Here is a 19,687-nt window from a genome sequence, read left to right on the forward strand (position 1 = left end):
TCTAGCGAAAAAACTGTCATGCGGGGTAACTGTCTAGCGAGGCACCACTGTATCCTGCTGTAACTGCACCAAGGCCCTTGCACTGCTCTTTTATACAAGATTACACAGTGTTTGCTGGCATTCATGTTTCTTTGCCAAGGGAATGTAAGGGTGATATCTGTTAGTTTCGCTTTTTCACTACCTTGGATTTTTTTTTCCACAGTCACATTCTTTATATTAAATGTATGAAGAAGTTTGCAGATTCGGGGTTTTTTTTAAATATCAAAAGTAAACCAGTTAAATTCTTTCCCCTCTGCACTGGTCAGTTTCAATAATTACAGCTGTTTCTACCATGTGCCTACCTCCATACAGATGTTAAAAATGGGGAGCCTGTCAGGAAGAAAAGGGTTGGCATTAAACATTATAGTTATATAGTCATATACAGAGACCAATTCAAAGCCAGACATCTAAGAATTAAAGACTCAAACTCTGCTACCTGCATACATTGGTCTATCAGCTTTATTTTCTGCCATGTTCAGATGGTTTTAATCTTCAGTTATTTCCATCAAATTTATGAATAAATTCTGCAATGTTCTTATCCAAAAACGAACCAAACAAAATTCTCACCCATTTATACTCTACAAGAAAAAATGAAGGACCATCTTCACAGACTGCGCAGCTAGAATTCTATTGACTTACACAGTTGTGTAAGGGCATTCACAGAAGTGGCCCCCCTATCACAAGTATCTCCTTGTGTGCCCAATTTTGGACTGTGACCCTGTAGGAGAACCTCGTGCACAACTACCCTACCCTGTTGAATTTTGTTAAATTTCGGCTATATATTTTTTAATAAGTACATGACACATGACAAACCAAAGGGCACCATGCTTTTACTGAATAAACATTGATATATTTTTAAAAATTATTGCAGAAATTCACCTTGAAAATCTTGTTTAAATCAAGGATTTCAAGGGGCTCAAAAGCCACAATGAACAAAAACAGCCTTGCTCCAGAATAGTTTGGACTTGTCTAAACTGCTGGTCTCTAGCCCTGAGAAGCAGAATGCTATTTTTGAATCTCGTTTTGCATCAGGGAAATAATGTGGACTTGCAATGGAAGATGGCATTTGTTTATATTTTTATAATAAGCAAGAAACTGCAGCGGGTGGGTGTGGAAAATCCCTGTGAAACCAGCTAATGTGGTAGAGGATGGCTTGCACAATGAACCTAGTCAATGGGCTCGCTACCCTGAATGAAAAGGCAAGAAATCCAGCACCAGGGACCTCATACTGGCACACAGAAATAATCATTAAGTGATATGTGTACAGTAGTTCCTCTGTTTTGATGGAGGTACAGTAAACTGATTTTTTTCTACTTAGGCAAAACTTGAAAATGCTGGAATGGAGGGGCGAGGAGAGATTACAGATCTCATAATCTTTGGCCATCATGTCCACTAGTTGTGGTGACTGAGGGTTCTTATTTATTTATTTATTTATTTATTTATTTATTTATTTATTTATTTATTTATTTATTTATTCATTCATTCATTCATTCATTCATTCATTCAATTTATTTATTTATTTATACATACCCCACCTATCTAGTCATTTCGACCACTCTAGGCGGGAACGGTAGTCCAAAAAGCCATTTAAGGCATAGGGCTATACTTAACTTCAGTTTTCCCTTAATATTTTGTGAATATGTTCATGTCACAGACAGAAGTGGTAAGACTCTAGGGGCAGCACTTTTTGTTTTTTACCGTCTGATAAACTTCATGTACTGTGAAGTATAATAATACTCTGTATGAAGAGTGAGGCCTCACTGCATCAGTTGCCTCTCAGAGGTGTACTTAATACCTGCCTCAACTGGTAACTTAATCCCCTGACTTAGTGATGACATGACGAGCAGTCAGGCTTTGTGGTTCCATGGTGTTCCCTCCTTTCTCCCCCCCCCCCTTCTGGCTCCTTCATCTTGTTATTTCTCTGTGAAATGCTTTTTTTAAACTCTGGAATGCTTCCAAAAACTTTCCAATGCTAAGAAAAGCAAATCTGTCAAGGAGCACAATAAGCGACAAAATGCAGCTCTACTGCCACTACCACCTTGAATTCCTGCAGGATTCTTATAATCTTTTTCCTTATTTGTAGCAGAGAGGGGTATTTGTGTTTATTTCACCTGGCACTTAAATGGAAAGGAGACTGTACAAGTTTCTACAGAGTGTCTAAGTTCTGTAGAAGCCTGTGTAAAACAGCAATCGTGCAGAAATCCTTGCAGCCTGGGGCCATTAGGCAGCGCTGTGTTTATTTTTGCCCATCCTTCATCCATTTGATCCTTTCTCCAATAACTGCAGAAGTCCTTAAAACATGCTACAAAGTTTGGGGATGGGCAGCATATTATTCCCTCAAGCTTCTGGCTGTTCTGATATATCTTGTTTTGTGACTAACTCTGGGAAATAATGCAGCATCAGGGCAGGACTTGAAAAAATTATTTTGGGCGGCTAAACTTTCCAGAATCCTCCAGCCAGCACCTCATATTGAGAGTTGTACTCTCAAAACTGGCCTCTTCAAAGCTCTAAGACAGTGAAACTTTGCTGGAACCATAAGAAGAATAGTCACTTTTTAAAGCAAAAACTCATCCCGTTCTTTTTCCTATAGCATCAACTTGGCGGGGTGGGGAAACAGGTGAAATGTTTCCTGTCATTTTATCCTGGTTTTGCGTGGAGCACTGGGGAAAATGTACATTTCTACATGATGAGTTGCAGCTAGAGATGGGGGCATTCATATATGAATACAAACATCCCCGCACAGGCGGCGTTAATGAGGGTCCAGCCCCATGGTCCACTCACCGATCCCACACGGATAGTGGAATTCTATGAATGGCTCTGCAGCACGTGATCCGCTCGCCACTCTTCGATCTTGCAGCAAGACTTGTCCTCCCACCTTCTGCCAGGAGTGGCGAGCGGATTGCGCACTGCCGAGCCATTCATAGAATTGTGTCATCTGTGTCAGATCAGTAAGTGGACCATCTGGCCCCATGGGGCTGGAACCTCGTTAACGCCACCTGTGTGGGGATATTCATATTCGTATATGAATACCCCATCTCTAGTTGCAACTTGTGTCACCAGACCAGGAGGGCTGTTTTTTCTAAAAAGGGAGCAACCTTTGGTCTCTTGATATACAGGCAGCATAGCTGAACCATTGGTCTCACAAGCCCACACTACTCATTGTATTTGCCCTTTATATCCATCCTGTTGGAGCTCTTACTTTGGGCTACAGCAGAATGCTCTTTATGCAACACTCAGGGTCAAACTATAGGTTAAGAGGAATACTATGTATCTCCTGTGATTAGCCAGTTTTCCTCCCACCAACACAATTTCTCTACCTCAGCAAGCAGATCTGCAATTGAAACCATTGTTTAACTTCCAATGACTAACGGCAAGGCAAAGCACAAAAAAAATGCAAGAGGCATAGAAGGGAGAAGCATGCAGTGTGACAAACAGACATATTTTGCTACTTGAGGGAGCACTATTTTTACATAAAGCCTAGCTAGGCTTTGAGATTAGTAGAAAAAGCTTTTATCTTAAGCCTGCCACATTTGGTGCTGGTGCAAGAGAGCAATTTTTTTTTATGGCTGTTTCCTGGCTTTGGAACTCTGTCTTAAAAGAGATTTTGCCAGCAGGCAAATACCCTTTTAAAAACAGGCAGGTCTTTAAGAATGTAGAGATATTAATTGGATGTGGTGAATTTAATTTTTATTATAAATTATCATCAGTATTTAACAGATGTTTTGGGAGTGCTTTCACTGAAGTGTGTTTTAATATAGACTGGTTTAATTGTGTTTTAATATTTATAACTTAACATTGTTTTTAGTATTCAAAGAAGTAGCCATGTTCATCTGTGCAAACATAGACTAAAACAGCTACTTCTTTGAAAACTACAATGAAAGGCACTTGATTCTGCTGAATGAAGTTGAGCTGAAAAAGTCGGTCCAGTATATCCTCAAAAGCGCACCTTGAAATGTAGCAGTTAGTCTTTAAGATGCTACAATGTTTTTGTCTGGTTTGGAGTTTTTTCTTTTTGTCTGGATGTTTTTAGTGGAACTGATTTTTAACTACATGTGAGATGTATTGACTCCCAGCCCATGGTGTCAAGTTGTCACTAGACTTGTGTGCCCAAGACAACAAAAATATCAACCAGGTGTGCATGGCAGTGGCATGCAGTATTTTGTCCCTCTGAAATCTCTGATTAGCAATATTCTTTCCAAAATTATTCTTCCTGTTCCCATTACAGTTAGAAACTATCATGCATTAATAATATTCATATCAAAGGAATTTTCCCAGATCCACTTACTGATTAAGGCATTTTTTAAAAACTAACTATTTTAATCCACACCTATTGTCCCAATTGCTAATTAACATTTTGATTTTGGATGCTTGACAGAATATGATGGACGTAGCTCCAGCTCTCAAGAACAGGAAGAGTCCCGTGCACTTTTTGCACAAAAGATTGAGAAAGAAACGGTTAGTATTATTGGCCATAATTTTTAGGCAATATATATGGATGAGTGAAAAAGTTAATTTATGGGCAAATGAAGTTTCAATCATTATTTTGATTGTCGTGCTTTCAGTACAGTAGAGAAAAGAAGCAAAGTGCATTTTCTGAAGGCCAAACTAGATTCAATGTTATGAGTGCAATCACTGGACACAATGTATGTGTTATGGAGTGAAGTCTACATGCCTAGAAATTAAGAGGTAGGGAGAAGGAATCTAACTTTCCCTCTCCCAATGGCCCTGATAAAAACACCTAGGGTCTGCTCTACCATTAGGTAGAGTAAGGCAGCTGCTTCATACAGCGGAGGGGGGGGGGCAGCAACAGCAGCAGTCCCCAAGTTATTTGTCTCTGCTCAAACACAGAGCTGTATATGTAACAGGACCTGATTGGGGCCCCTAAACTAAACTAGCAGTTCAATTATGGTGGAAAATGCTATCACATTGCCAGTTTCAAAGTGAGATTGAATTGACAGTCCAGTTGGCTCCTGAATTTGAGAGGTGTTTCAACTTTAGCTCCAGGCAGCCAAATATCTTGGTTTGCCCTGAAAATCACCCCTACAGAGCTCTTACTTACCGTTCAAGGGATGTTCTGATTGATATCAGTAACAATCCCAAAGAGAATTCCCCACAGAGCTTGGTTCGTAGAGATGACACTGGACGTTGGCAGAGGGTTGCATTTCCCTGTGCTATGGGCCTAAGGCATCCCATGCGTCCTCGTCACTGCTCTTTAAATTAAAAAGATGCACATTTAACACTACTGACATCATGCCTATTTTAGCTCTTGGTGGACTCAGTAGATATGCAGTAAACATGCATAGCCCCCAGCCCTCTGATTCATATTATCATTTTCTTCATCTGTCTCTTCACAGCAAACCCTAAACTGTACTCTAGATGATATCGAGCTGTTTGTTGCGAAGCTTCAGAAGGCAGCGGAGGCGTTCAAGCAGCTAAATCAAAGGAAAAAAGGAAAAAAGAGCAAGAAGAAAGGTCCAGCAGGTAGAAAGAGCTGGGCTATGGGAAGAACCTTTCAATAAAATCTATGTATGTCATTTTGTGCATGTTTAACCAGTGGGAACTCCTGCTTGGGTCACTGGGGCTTCCTCCCCAGAAAGTGTGCAAGGGATTCCGGCTTTCATTCATAATTGGAATAGGTCAGCAGACTTTTGTGCCTCCATCCTTGAAGAGTCTTGCAAAAGGTGGGAGGATGGTTGTCAGTTGGCAGCCTATGAGCTCAGTTTGGCCCTTTAAAAATTCCATCCAGGTCCTGATGGGCCCCATCAAAATTTAACCAAGACAATATTTTAAATTTTCCCACAATTTCAGCTGCAAGAAAAAGAACATGGGAGTGGGGTTTTTTGATACCCATGTTACTATACTGCTGTTTCATGCATATTGATTAATGGGAAAATAGCAATGCTACTCTGCATCTTTCAAAAATCATTTATTTTTTAGCCCTCTGCTCAGAATATCTTATACCACTTGGGCACATAATGCGGTACAAGATTTAGCACTCGGTGATGCTACCTTTTGTATCATCTAAAGGCCTGTAAATTTTGATGCATATGGATGGAATGGAGATTTCTAGTCATGCCCACAAGTCTACTGCCCTTCTCTCCCCCCCCCCCAATTTCCATCCTCCCATCCAACATTAAACCCTTTGATTCTGGCGTAACAAAGGACTTCTTTTCAAACCTTGGCTCTGTCTTTAGCTCTTCACAGTGAAATCTGCACCCTGACTCCAGCAGTGTTCCCAAGGGCATAAAATTATTCTCCACACAAGAACAAATAGCAGCCATATGCTTCTGTATAACTAGGTACTCCTTTGCGATGCTGTTAAAGTGGTAGAACTACGGTAACTACCCCTTTTCTTGACTAGATATTTCCAGGGCTTGGGACAACCTCACATTCACCCAGCACCTCTAGGCTGAGAGGAAAGAAGTAACCTTTTGATTTCTTCTCAACCTTTCCCCATATAATTGGGACTCTATTTACTTTATTCTGTAGAACTCAGAACCAAGCCAGACCTTTACCTAAACAGTCTGATCTTAGGTTCCATTTACTGGTCACACTGAAGTGTATTCAGAAAATAGATGATATATTGGGAATTGGCTTTTATGTAACTAGAACATGACTCATCTGAAAAACCGAGGTGGTGGTTCTGGCCGTGTGTACTAGAGTCTGAAGAACAGAGTGGGCCTTTGAGAATACAAAGTTTGGTCATACCTGAGATAAAGCATCCCTCAAATGCCTACAATAATACCTTGTTGTTTACTTCAAAAAATGAACAATTTTCCTGCTCGTGTTTCTTTGCTTTTCCTAAAATCCACATTTTCTTTTATTTCTTTAACCCCATTCCTGTTGTTTTTCATTTAAAGAGGGAGTTCTAACTTTGAGAGCAAAACCTCCAAGTGAGGTTGAATTCATTGACTGCTTCCAGAAAACGAAGCTGGCATTAAACCTCCTGGTAAGAACCTAATTGCACTGTAAAATATATATTTATCTAAACTATAGGCAATGGTATTCACCAGCACTTCATGTCACCATCTTATATTAGTTAGATTTTATGCATTTATATCTGAAGATTGAGTTACCTCAACATCAAAACAAAGGAAACAACTAAAGACTGGCTTAATGTAGATGTGACAAACTAGAGTTCCTTGCAAAACTTCTCACTGACACTGTTCTAAGTTAGGGCTTCCAACCTGAGTCTGCTTATCTTGACTGGACATAAAACAAATAAAAATAGCAGCATGGGGGTGGGGGTGCACTAGCTTTCCCAAAGATTTTTCACAGTTGTGTTTGCTGCTGTCTTTTTTTTCCATAGACAGGCAGACATATATAAGATACTTGGACACATTTGTGAACTTCAACAGGTGCAACTGCATTTAGACCAACCCAGCTCCACAAGACAAAAAAAGGTCCTGTAGAAATAAAATTTCAGGAGCCTGGTTAATATTAAAGAGTTGAAAGTCTCATGGAGCAACTATCTGAATGGTTATTCTATCATTTTTTAAATTGGCAATATTAAGGTATCATAATAATAAAATAGCTGGCTGGATAGCTCAGTGAGTTACATATCTGGCTGCAGAGACAGACATTGGGAATTTGATTCCCACTGTGTGTCCCAAGAGAAGAGCCAGCTTGTCAAACTGCACAGCTCCAGGGCACCCTCAGATGAAGGGAATGGGAAAGCACTTCTTAGCACTCACTGCCTAGGAAACCCTGGGAATTGACTTGACACCACAATATGATGATAAGGTCAGTTTTTTTTAAAGGAAGGCAACTAAGTAATCTTTCCAAGACTAATGAAGTTAAACTTTGATACCAGCTAAGCATATTACTTATTTCTTTTGTCAGCCTTTTTTCTATTTAGGGGATTATGGCTAAAACATATCTGCATTTCTCATTTCAACAGTAGTTTTCTAGCATCATCTTTGAGCATACACAGCCCTCAAATCAGACTGACATTAACATCTGATAATTGCTTTTCTTTTTAGGCAAAACTAAGAAAACATATCCAGAATCCAAGTGCTTCAGAATTAGTACATTTCCTGTTTGGACCATTGGAACTGGTATAATTTTCTAAACTGGAATTTATCTATTCTCCTTTATGTATTCTCCCTTATGCAACACAGATTACTAACCCAGTTAAGGGTATGTTTTATATAAATGACTGATAAATCAGTAACTATTAAACATGTGTTACATTTGTAGAACGCGTTTATAGCCTTCTAAAATGTTCAGCTGTCCAAGGACAGCAACCTTCCTGAGGGGGTTCCCTTCTATCTCTGCTTTTCCCCATGCAAGTACCCTGGCATACTGCCTAGTCCTGATGTCTCACCCTATTGGACACAGTGGCTTGCTGTGTACAGCAGAAAGGTGGACAAATGGAAGTCTTCCAGATATTTGTGGATCACAACTTCTACAAATCCTCACTATTGACTATGCTGGGGAGGGCTCATGGGAATTAAATAAATAAATAAAATTAAATAAATAAATTGTTGGCTAAAACATCTTGAGGGTGACAGTCGCCTACTAGTAACCTAGCAAACTGCAAGTCAATTTTCTGCCAAACGTTTTAAGACACCTTTGAACATTTTTTTATCTGATTGCTCATCTAGATTGTTAGTGGCTGTGGAGGTCCTGAACTTCCAAGAACTATTGTCTGCCCACTGCTTTCTAAAGACACCACAGATTTCCTGAAGGGACATCTGACACCAAAGGAGATGGCATTGTGGGAATCCTTAGGAGAGGCATGGACAAAGTCAAGGTAAATGCACAGCCGAAAAACAAGCCATAAAGGAATCCAGAGTTGGCTGCAATTAGTGAAGGGGAAAGCCCTTAGGAAAGAAGTTGCTTGAATAGGAGTGGGGCAATAAGGTTGAACAGAATACACACAACAGTACTGGAGCAATGTTAACTTGTGGATCCAGCCCTTTGAAACCTGAAGTGATTACTGGAGCATACCTCTCACTTTATAAAGGAATAACAACCATTCTTCTTTCTAAGAAAATAAGAAAAGTGTTTGTTTATCAAAGAAAGACACTTGGAATAGGAAAAGTGACAGAAGTCCTAGTTCTAACTAAGTTGGAGATATTAGGAGCCATGGCTTTCGTCTTTAGAGAAAAAGGAAAGATATATTCTCCTTAGAGGGACAAGGGAGAGAGGTGTGAGTACAAAATAACATCAGCAACCCTAAGAATAGCAATCTAAGGTTTAAGAAAGGTCAGTACAAGTCAGAGCAGGTAAATGACAGTCCAGGAAACCTGAGGAGGCCCCCCTCCCTCTCCTTTTCCCCATGCAAGGAAACGAATCTTCTGGAGTGTCAGCTGAGTTGCATCCAGTCACTTCCAACAAATAATGTGTTCACTGTATTTAGAAAAATGAGGATAGAGTATACCAACATACATTGGCTCAAAATTTCACTGAGTTCTGAAGGCAGTCTATTGCCCTGCTTTATAAGACCATCAATGTTTCTGAAAGAATCCTTGCTAGCAGACAGTCGTGTATTTCTCTACAATTTGCATTTTAGTTTGGAGACAGGCAGTAGTTGTTAGAGAATGGAAGGCAGGTCGCGAAAGACACTAATGCTGCTTGTGTGCACCATATATACACCCCTCCCCTGGTTATCTCTGTTGAAGAGATTGAAATGTTACAAAAATATGCAAAGTTTGTCTCTCTTTCAAACCATCTCTGGATATTTGGCTAAAATCCTCATACGGATATATGCTTGTGTAAGGGAAGGTGCAAATCATGCTGCTCGTTAACATAGTGCTGGTTGTGTTCCTGCATGTGTGCTTAGTCACACAATTGGGAGGCCAGGAACACAACCAGCATTTTGTCAACACATGTTAACAAAAGTTAACATGTGTTAACAGTGCTGCCAAGACTTGAGTCATTTCCCTTGTACAAGTGTAAATCAGACACAGGGTTCTAATTTTTATATCCAAGAGCTTCCGGGGGGCGGGACGTGTTGCTAGCCTTATATCGCTAACAGTGGCAATCTTAAGTGCCATGAAAACATGAAGAAATCAGAATGTTGACTTTAAACTTGGAAAATGGCAACTAGAGCCAAGAACAAAAGCTGCGGTACCATCCTTGCTGCATAGAAAATGGTTTCTTTTCCATTTGTATCCAAAGAGCTGAGTGGCCAAAAGATGCCAACATCCCAACCTATATTCCAAAATTCCGCAATGGATGGGAACCACCCCTGGAAATTTTCCGTGGAGCCCCCTGGGAAATAGATATTGGCCACCTTCAGGAAGAGGTGAGTTTCTGGTTTAAAACGCTCTCGCCTTAAAACAAATTGTGAAACAAATACACAGCAAGCTGCTAAGCAGGTAACATAAGCTTGAGATCACCCGAGAAATATTGAATCAGAGGAAACACACAGTATATGTTGGCATTCCTGCTGGGGTTTTTTTTCAGATGTATCACTGAAATAGTCATAAATCTTGTTGCCTAGTGTAGTAAGTCACAATTAGAATAGGCCTGTTCAATTAGTAGAATTTAGAGTTGACTCATCAAATCATCATTGATTCAATGGGCTTGCTCTAGTTGTGACTTAGTACACTGAGCACCAGGAGGATTTCAGCCATTCAGAGTTATTATGAATGACTCACACTGCAGTCTAGCCAGAAGCAAACTTCCATGCGAGCCCCTGTGCTGTCTTGGGGCAGAGATCTGCTTTCATCTCTACATAGACCATGGAATTGACGGGACAAGCTAGTCACACCCTTTCTTAGCCTGATCTACCTCACTAAGTGTAAAGTGTGGAGGAGAAAGCCATCTGCAATGTTACTGTTTCAGACTTATTAACTCCCAAAATCATCCACCCAGCATGTTCAATAGCTGTGCTAGCTGGGAGATTCCAGTTATTGCAGTACAAAAAAAATGAATTTTCTAAGCTCTGCTCCCTTATCCCTGAAATCACATGTGGCCACTATCCCATACTGCCAATTCCTTCTTATCATTTGATGTGGGAAGTCAGATGTAGATCAGGGAAAAAAATTCTTAACTGTTAAAGTAGTGCGACAAAGGAACTAATTACCTTGGGAGGTGGTAAGCACTCGAGCACTGGAGGCATTCAAGAGAAAAGTGAACAACCATCTGTCAGATCTGCTTTGATTTGGATTCCTGCATTGAGCAGGGGGTTGGACATGATGGCCTTATAGGCTCCTTTCAACTTAATTATTCTATGATTCTATGATGTGCTTTCTTATACAGGAAAAAAAGTGTGAGCCCGATAAGTCCTTAGTGTCATGTCATCTGATTTGCACTTTGAACTTATTTGCACTCAAATGCTTGCATTCTTGGCAGAGAAATCCTCTTTAGTTTGGCATCTTTCATCTAAGAAAGTGGTACACGTTATCTTTCCACATTTCATTTTCATAATTTTGAATTATCAACTTATAGAGCTTTGTGCTTGTGGCATGTTGTATCCCTCCTGAAAATGACATCCTTTCTCTGTTTTATCTTCAAAGCTGTCATCACCCAATGGATATTCCAGTCGTAATCTGAAGCCTGTCCAGACATCTGATCAGATGCCAGCGGTGGATGCCTTCACGCACCATGTTGCTCAACATGTAAATAGGTAATTTCAATACATAGCCATGGCATGATCAGGCAAATGCCAGGGCCCACAGACTCGAAGGAAGTCAACAGAGACCAATGCAGGCCTTCTCTTTCTGGGGAAAAAAAATTAGCCTAAATCCTATTGATAATCTCAGCCAGAGTAGATCTATTGAATCAATTGTTGAAAGCTCAGCCAGTGCTTATGTAGCTCCCACTGGCTCAGCATTCTGGCCATGAATTCCCTTTGAAAATCCCATCATTGTAGAGAAACACTGGCTGGGGCAGTTGCCATTGCTGGAGAAGCCATCTGCAGTGACCTTGAGCACTGTTTCCAACAGATGCGCCAGGGCAAAACCAACAAGCATTGCAAAAGAGACGGTGCGGTGGCATTACAACACTGTACTTGGCCAAGGCTAGTAACAGCAGTTAAGTGCTTCTGCCTGGGGAACTCTGGGCAAACAAGCTGAAGAGAAACAAGTTAGAGAGCCTAGAGTAGCAAAGGGCTGCCACTTCTCCATAGGAGGATCTCCTCCTGGCTCCCCTCTCCCACCAATGCCCCAAACCACATGGGAATGGAAGGGTGGGGAAGGCAGTCTGAGGGAGAACTGTCCTGGGGTACATTATCCTGGGCTCCCTCAGGAACCTGAAGCCACCCTTGTACAAGCTGTTCAGCCTGAGAGCACTATCAGTCCAACAATAGTTAAGGAGAACTGCAGGTTTCCGAGACCTGGTGTAAGATAGATCATGAGCTTATCAATAAGGTTGTGGAGGGCGTAATTCTCCCTCAATGTTTCCCTTCTTCCAGGCTCAACCATTCTTTCAAGTGACTCAGTTTGTTCCTGGCAAGTTTCAAACAACTTAAACACAGCTCACCTTCTCCTGCTTATTGCTGGCCTCTTTTCTGAGCGCTGTTGGAAAAAATTACTTCTTCCCTTCCTGTCTAGCTCCTGTATATTGACTCCAAATCCAAATTCACAAGATGACTTCATCTTTTGCCCAGTGTTGAGGTTCTATAAAAGTTTAAGGATAAAAACACCAAATGTAGTCTCGAACACAAGACTGAAGCGAATCCACGGGAGAGGTTCTCATAACCTCATACACTAACAAAACTACATAGAAGTCATTGTCAGTGAAGCAACTGAGGAAAAGACATTCAGGAGTATTTCGGAAGCAAGATCTTTAAAGGGAATGCAACAGACGTTTCTTTGTGAACATGGCATGCTGGCTGTGGGGATTTCGGCAGTTGTAATCCCAAAGGGAACCTTACCAAAATCTTCTATGCAAAAGAACACAAACGTGATTTCAAAGCTGTCTTCCTGAGTTAATCTAGCTGTCAGGCTTGCAAACAATCTGTATGTTTCCTATAAATATCTTGAGAATTTTCTGTATTGTTATAGCCACTGAGGAGATCAGTACAGAAAATATACAACACAGAAAAGCGAAGCAGGGATTAAGTTAACACAAAAGAGAATATAAAAGAGAATCAAGATTATGTTTTTAAAGTATAAATAAGCAACTGCCAGAGAACATGAAACTGAATTCAGTGCACCTACAGTAAGGGACTAGGTATCTTCATGCCTAAACAGTTGGGAGTCACCCTGAATCAAGGCTTTCTCTCCCAGTCAGTGCAGTGAACTAGAGTAAGCAAAGCACACACAGTAGCTTCACGATTTTTCTGAATCCTTTGCTTAGTACAGAATAGGGCACTCCTATTACATTACTGAAAGTGTATGCCAAAGCAAAGTTTACATATTGTTAAGTTGTTACACTGTGTATATATATTGTGTTACACTGCTTTATTCAAAGCATTTGTGTACCGCCATCTGTCCACCAGACCTCCCAGATAATTTACAACAAATTAAAATAATTCAAAACAGATCAAAAATATCAGCTGAAATCCTATTGCCCTTTATGTTATACCATGTAAAGTTCTGGCAATTGTTTGGAACATAGATATTTCTGATCCACACACACACGCACCCCCAAGTGTAATCACTTTCATTGTTGGGAAGTTGTTGTGGGCTCTGGAATGGGAGAGGGGCATCTTTAATTATCAAAAATTGCCACTGCCATGATGACTTCACCACTGATGGTGATTTTCAGTAATTAAAAACTTTGCTCTCCTATCCTGCAACCCCCCAGCAGTTTCCTAGCAATGAAACTGATTCCACAAAAGCCTCAGGACCTTCAGGGGAGAAACTGGAAATGTTTAATAACTGAAAAATCACTAGTGCTGTTGAAATCATTAGCCTTAAACAGTGCAACTTATGCAACAGGATTTCAGCCATTATTTTTAAAAAAACAATACAAACAATAACACCTATCCTTTAAAAAAGAATCAGGAAATAATTGTGATTTGAATTGTCTACTAAGATACTTATATTTGCTTCAATGTGACATTTACATTTTATATTTATTTTGTTAATTATTGAGGTCATTTATGATTACACAGAATATTTTTAATTTTCTTTGAGCAATTGGATATGTGATACAGTGGCATTTGTATTAAATCCAGTTAGAAAACTTCACTTATTTCAAAATGCTATTTTGGATTTTGGAGGCCAGTATTAATTTCATGCTGTCTTTCTTTCAGGAATTTTGAGGCACAGGGCATGGCTCCATCAAAGAGATATGCCAAAATTCAATATGATTTCACTGCTCGAAATGCCACTGAACTTTCAGTGCAAAAAGATGAAATTCTGGAGGTAAATGAATAAACCCAGGCATTTTTCCAGTCCTGTCTTGACAAATAATTATTGTGGAGGAAGGGAGTACCCTTCTGCCCTCCATAGTAGTGATGCTATACAAAAGCTTCTTCAGCACTACTGGAAAAGAGAATGTACCGATGTGCGCAGCAGACTTTGCACTGCAGAGTGTTATGCAGAAATATGATAGAAATATGTTTGCTGTTGTTTTTGTTATTAGTTTGTGTTTACTATACAGTGGTACCTCGCAAGACGATGACCCCGCAAAACGACGAATCTGCATGACGACGAGGTTTTGCGACCGCCATTGCGCTTCGCAAAACAGTGTTTCCTATGGGGGAATTTCACTATACAATGTTTTGGTCCGTGCTTCGGAAGACGCTTTTTTTTCGGGACCGATGCTTAGCAAGAGGACGATTCCAACAGCTGATCGGTGGCTCTGCAAAATGGCTTCCCTAGGGTGTTTCGGCACCAAGGCTTCGGAAGACAGCGATTTAAAATGGCTTCCCTATGGGCGATCTTCGCACAGCGATAACTATTTCCCCAATTGAAATGCATTAAATGGGTTTCGATGCATTCCAATGGGAAAACACTTTTCGCAAGACGATGATTTCGCTAAACAGTGATTTCAATGGAACGCTTTATCATCGTCTTGCGGGGCACCACTGTATCTGAATTTGAAATTGTCTGAAGACTTGTTCAGTAAGTTATCTACCAGAATTATAATAGGGGGGTGTAAAACAGATGTTAAGATAAATGTGTACTCCCTAAAATTAATTCATCTCTTCCTGCCAATAGCTGGTTACTCAACCATCAGACATGTAAATTAAGCATGTATTTACTTTCTGATTGTTACTATGTGATATCAAGTTGCATCTGACTTATAGCAACCTTAGTAGGGGTTTCCAAGGTACATAAGATATTTAAAGAGTAGCTTTACCATTGGTACCACCCACAGTGAGTTTACACGGCCAATTAAGGATTTGAACCCACATCTCCTGAGGGCTAGTCTGACATATACTATATACCACACTGGCTCTCACTTTCCAGTTACCAACCATAAAACAAAGCATGTTGAATATAAGACATATAGATGATGAAAATCACATGCCGTGGCAAACAGACAACTTGCGCTCCTTCATGAAAACCTCTTTAGAGTGCTTGTATGGTTCATGTTCTAAAAAGCAGCTCTTTAACATGGAATAACCCAAGAGCTGGAGACAGAAGGTACTGGACAAAAGAGACCAATGAAATGGACAACAGAATGGTATCTGCTGCTTTGTAGAAAGGCCGTCCTGTGAGCTGCTCTAACAGAACAGAATGTTGTACAAGAGAAGACTGTTCAGGGGTTTAGGATTAGCAAGAGCTAGATAGCACAGTCCAAGACTTTGCAAAAATGTGCTGGAAAGAAGGTAAATAAAAACACCCTAAAACATACACATATAAAATACGACATATTAAAATCACTACTACTTAAATACTGTTCAACAGATTAATCATTTTTATATTCACAGGTTTTGGAAGATAATAAACAGTGGTGGAAACTGAGAAATCGCAGCGGGCAGGCTGGTTATGTTCCATATAACATTTTGGACTTGGTGAAGCTGGAGGATTATGCGTCAATTGAACAGGTTAGATTTAGTTCTCAGTCAGTTGCAAGCAAGCTACAAGTAGCGTAAATCAGTACCAAATTCTGTAGATAATTTTTGCAGACATTTCTCTTGGAATTCATGTATGCTAAGCTGCAGATTCATTTTAATTATCAACAAACCCTAATCAGATCCTCTATTCTGGGGTGGTCGTATTTGGTGTATCTGGAAAGTAAATTTTTACCCTAAGAACCTTCCATGGATTACTCGAGATCAGGAAATGGCTGATAACGACCAGAAGTTGAAAGCCAGATGGTTTGGAGTTTATGGGGGGATCAGGTAGGGTCTCTGGGACCTTCAATTACCTAAAGCAAAAACTGCCACTCCAGGAGCAGAAATAGCTACTTTTTAATAAATATACACACTTGTAAGACAGTACTAATCAGGTTTTGTGCAGAAATAATAATAGCATAACACTGTAAATTATTTATTTTATTCTGTAATTAGAAATACAAAGGAGATTTGAGCCCCAGGGGAACGGGACCTTCCAGCCCCTCACATAGGTTACCTGCCAGCTATGCTGGGGACAAATGGGGAAGTGAAATGCTAGCCCGTAATTCTCCTGATGCCAAAGAACGTAAGTATACAAGATGCTCTGAACAAGTTACACTTTATGAGTATGCCCTCATATTAATGATTATAATTGCCTGCCGTTAAGCCAATTTTGACATATGGCAATACTTTCCAGGGTTTTCTAGGTCGGGAATTACACAGAAGTGATTTACTGTTCCCTTCTTTGGGGCCTCCTGGGACTGTGCAACCTGCCCAAGGTCACGCAGTCTGGCTCTACCCACAGGAGGCACAGTGCAGGATTGAACTCCCAACCTCTCGCTCCGCAGTCAGATACCTAAACCACTGGGCTATCCAGCCAGCTTTGACTTCATATTACATAGGCAAAAGAAAGAAAGGACTCTTCTAGATTCATGTTTCATCTACGGGCCACATTATATGTCAGAAACCCTCCTGCACCATCACATACGCACACAACACTGTGTACCCCCTACTGTAACACTCCCTCCCCCGCCATTGTGCATCTCTCCCCAGTCACACACCCCTCCCCCACTGTCACACACACACACACACACTGCTTCTGCTACTGCCGCCGCCATAGTGCTGCTTTACAGACCTGTGTTCACGTTGGGCCTGGAAAGGAAGCCGGGCAAGCTCATGTACCTGCGCAGAGACAGTGGGCACTGCCCAGCTTCCCTTCCAGGCCTGCTATCTCCACAAGCCTGGAAGACAGTGTGGGGGCAGCAGGAGCAGGTGGGGCCTGCACAGCAGCGGCAGTGGAACTGGGGGGGGGGGGGAGAGACTTCTCAACATGACATGGGAAATGGTTCTGAGTGAAGCGCAAGACATTGGGGAAAAACCTGCGAATCAAGTCCGAGTTGAGTTGCGGGTGCACCTTGAGTGGGATGCAACAGTGAGTCACATGACTAGACTCCCTTATCCTTGGTAAATAGGCATCTCATATGTTTAAGCATCCTGCTTTTCATATGCACTTTGTAAAGCTAGGATTTTTAATAGTCAACAGACAGTACAAGCCTATGAGTGTTTACTCATAGCTAAGCCCCACTGAGTTCAATGGAATTAACCCCCAGGGAAGTGTGTGTAGGATGAGAGCCTAAAACTTCAGTTATTTTAATAGCAGTTAACTTTATAGAGTGAGGCTAAGTTTTTAAGGCAATGTATTGTTTCTCAGAATCAATTTTGGCTCCATTTATTTATTATAAAAATATGAAATAAATATTTAGAGGTGGTCTTTCAACAATGAATACTAACTAGAGATGGGGATGAATATAAAAACGAATCGCTTTTTCTGACGAATATAGCCAATTTGTTAAATATTCATTGATCCGTATTTATGGGTTCCAGAGACCCCCATGAATACGAAGGGACGAATATTTACCCATTTTTATTCGTCCTTCGTATTAAAAAACAAAGCAAAACCATTCTGCCTACTGGCTGCCAATCAACTGATCAGTGGCAGAAAGGCAGCCACCACCCCACACAGCCACCCAATACCACAGCCTACCCCACCCCTTTGCTTTCCCTAGCTTAGGCCCCATGCCACCCCCACTGACACCCTCTTACCTTAATCACTGCTGCCAAGGTCTTCTGGCCTCGGAACCATGCATGTAAAAATGGAGATCGGCTGCCCTTTGCAAAGATGGCAGCTGCAGCTTCATTTAGGGTAGGGAAGCTACAGCTGCCATCTTTGCAAAGGGCAGCCTGGATTCCCTTAGCCTGCCTTAACCATTCTGCCTGCTGGTCACTGATCAGCAGCAGAAAGGCAGTCACCACCCCACACAGCCACCCAGTACCACAGCCTACCCCCACCCGCTTCCTTTCCCTACCTTAGGCCCCATGCCACCCCCACCGACACCCTCTTGCCTTAATTACTGCTGCTGAGGTCTGCCTTAAAGGAATCCAGGCTGCCCTTTACAAAGATGGCAGCTACAGCTTCCCTACCCTAAGTGAAGCCACAGCCACCATCTTTGCAAAGGGCAGCCAGTCTCCCTTTTTACGCACCGTGCTGCGAAAGCCTGATGGAGACCTCGGCAGCAGCTATTAAGGTAAGGGGTGTTGGTGGGGGTAGCATAGGGCCTAAGGTAGGGAAAGGAGGGGGTGTGTGAGGGTAGGCTATTGGGTTGGCTGCCTATCAGCTTCTGGTCAGCTGATCGGCGGCCAGTAGGCGGAATGGGCTTCTGTGCCCTATGATCAACCCAATTTGTGGGTGAATAACTTGGATGTCTGATATCCAGTCTTCACCAAATTTGGCAGGAATGTTGGGGAAAGACATAGGAAGCTCCACTGTGGTTCTAGAGTCTCTAGGTACCTGGAGGGGAGCTTTCCTGGGGTGTCCTCTTTGTGACTATATAACTCAGGGGACCATGATCCAATGTTCACCAAACATTGTCTGTGGAAGCTTCCCTGCAAATTTGGTGTCTCTAGGTCATTGGGAGCCAGTGTTATAGCCATTTAAAGTGCAGACAAATCAACAGATCAATTTGTCGAAGAATATTAATATATTTGTATTTGTTGCTCCTTTAACCTTGATGAATAACAGATCAAAACGAATCACCATTTTTTAAATTTGGCCTCCTCTCTAATACTCTTTGTTAAATTATACATTTTTGCAATTCCTTCAGCATGTAGATGCCTTTGAAAATTTGTTACTGTGCAGCTTTATTTAAATTTAATGAATTAATTGGTAAAAGATGATTAATGACTGGATATCCTTTCAATGATTGAGAGTCCTAATGTTCCCCCATCTCCAATTTTTTGTGCTCTGTTTTTAGAATTGATTCAGCACATGGATGAAGTCAATGATGAACTGCTGAAGAAGATTACAAATATCAAAGTCCACCCCCCTCAAAGAAACTTTAAAGTTGAGAAGGCTCAGCATGTTCAAGTGCCCCTGAAGTTTGAATCCAACGCTGAGCAAGTCAAAGCCTGGCTAGAAGCAAATTCTTTCAGCAAAGGGTAATTTTCTGTCATCTGTTTCTACCCTTCCTACCATTCTCTTTCCTCGTCTTGTTTCTTAGGGTGGCTTGGAGAAGCAGGATAGAAAGTTTTCTTATTAAATGGATTAGAAGGTGGTGCATTTCCACTTTCCTCTTGAGTTTTGGTTCGTTCTTGAAACAGGAGACCAACATCTCCCCTATGCACGAAGGGTGAAGTTGCCAGTGGTCAGATTTACAATACTAAGGATCAAACTATACAAAATATTCT

General features: G+C 41.1%; 1 protein-coding gene across 1 annotated transcript in view; it reads left to right on the plus strand.

Annotated features, from left to right (window-relative positions):
• Positions 1-19,687, plus strand: part of EPS8L2 (EPS8 signaling adaptor L2) — a 122,375-nt gene that overhangs the window by 91,005 nt on the left and 11,683 nt on the right. Inside the window, exons 9-19 of the mRNA XM_020784170.3 lie at positions 4,415-4,494; positions 5,394-5,520; positions 6,900-6,988; positions 8,022-8,096; positions 8,646-8,794; positions 10,165-10,291; positions 11,508-11,617; positions 14,192-14,303; positions 15,818-15,934; positions 16,400-16,529; positions 19,255-19,438. Coding sequence (XP_020639829.3) covers positions 4,415-4,494; positions 5,394-5,520; positions 6,900-6,988; positions 8,022-8,096; positions 8,646-8,794; positions 10,165-10,291; positions 11,508-11,617; positions 14,192-14,303; positions 15,818-15,934; positions 16,400-16,529; positions 19,255-19,438 — 1,300 coding nt within the window. The remainder of the gene's footprint in view (positions 1-4,414; positions 4,495-5,393; positions 5,521-6,899; positions 6,989-8,021; positions 8,097-8,645; positions 8,795-10,164; positions 10,292-11,507; positions 11,618-14,191; positions 14,304-15,817; positions 15,935-16,399; positions 16,530-19,254; positions 19,439-19,687) is intronic.

This window comes from Pogona vitticeps, chromosome 1 (assembly GCF_051106095.1).
Source record: "Pogona vitticeps strain Pit_001003342236 chromosome 1, PviZW2.1, whole genome shotgun sequence".
In the NCBI taxonomy this organism is placed as follows: domain Eukaryota; kingdom Metazoa; phylum Chordata; class Lepidosauria; order Squamata; family Agamidae; genus Pogona; species Pogona vitticeps.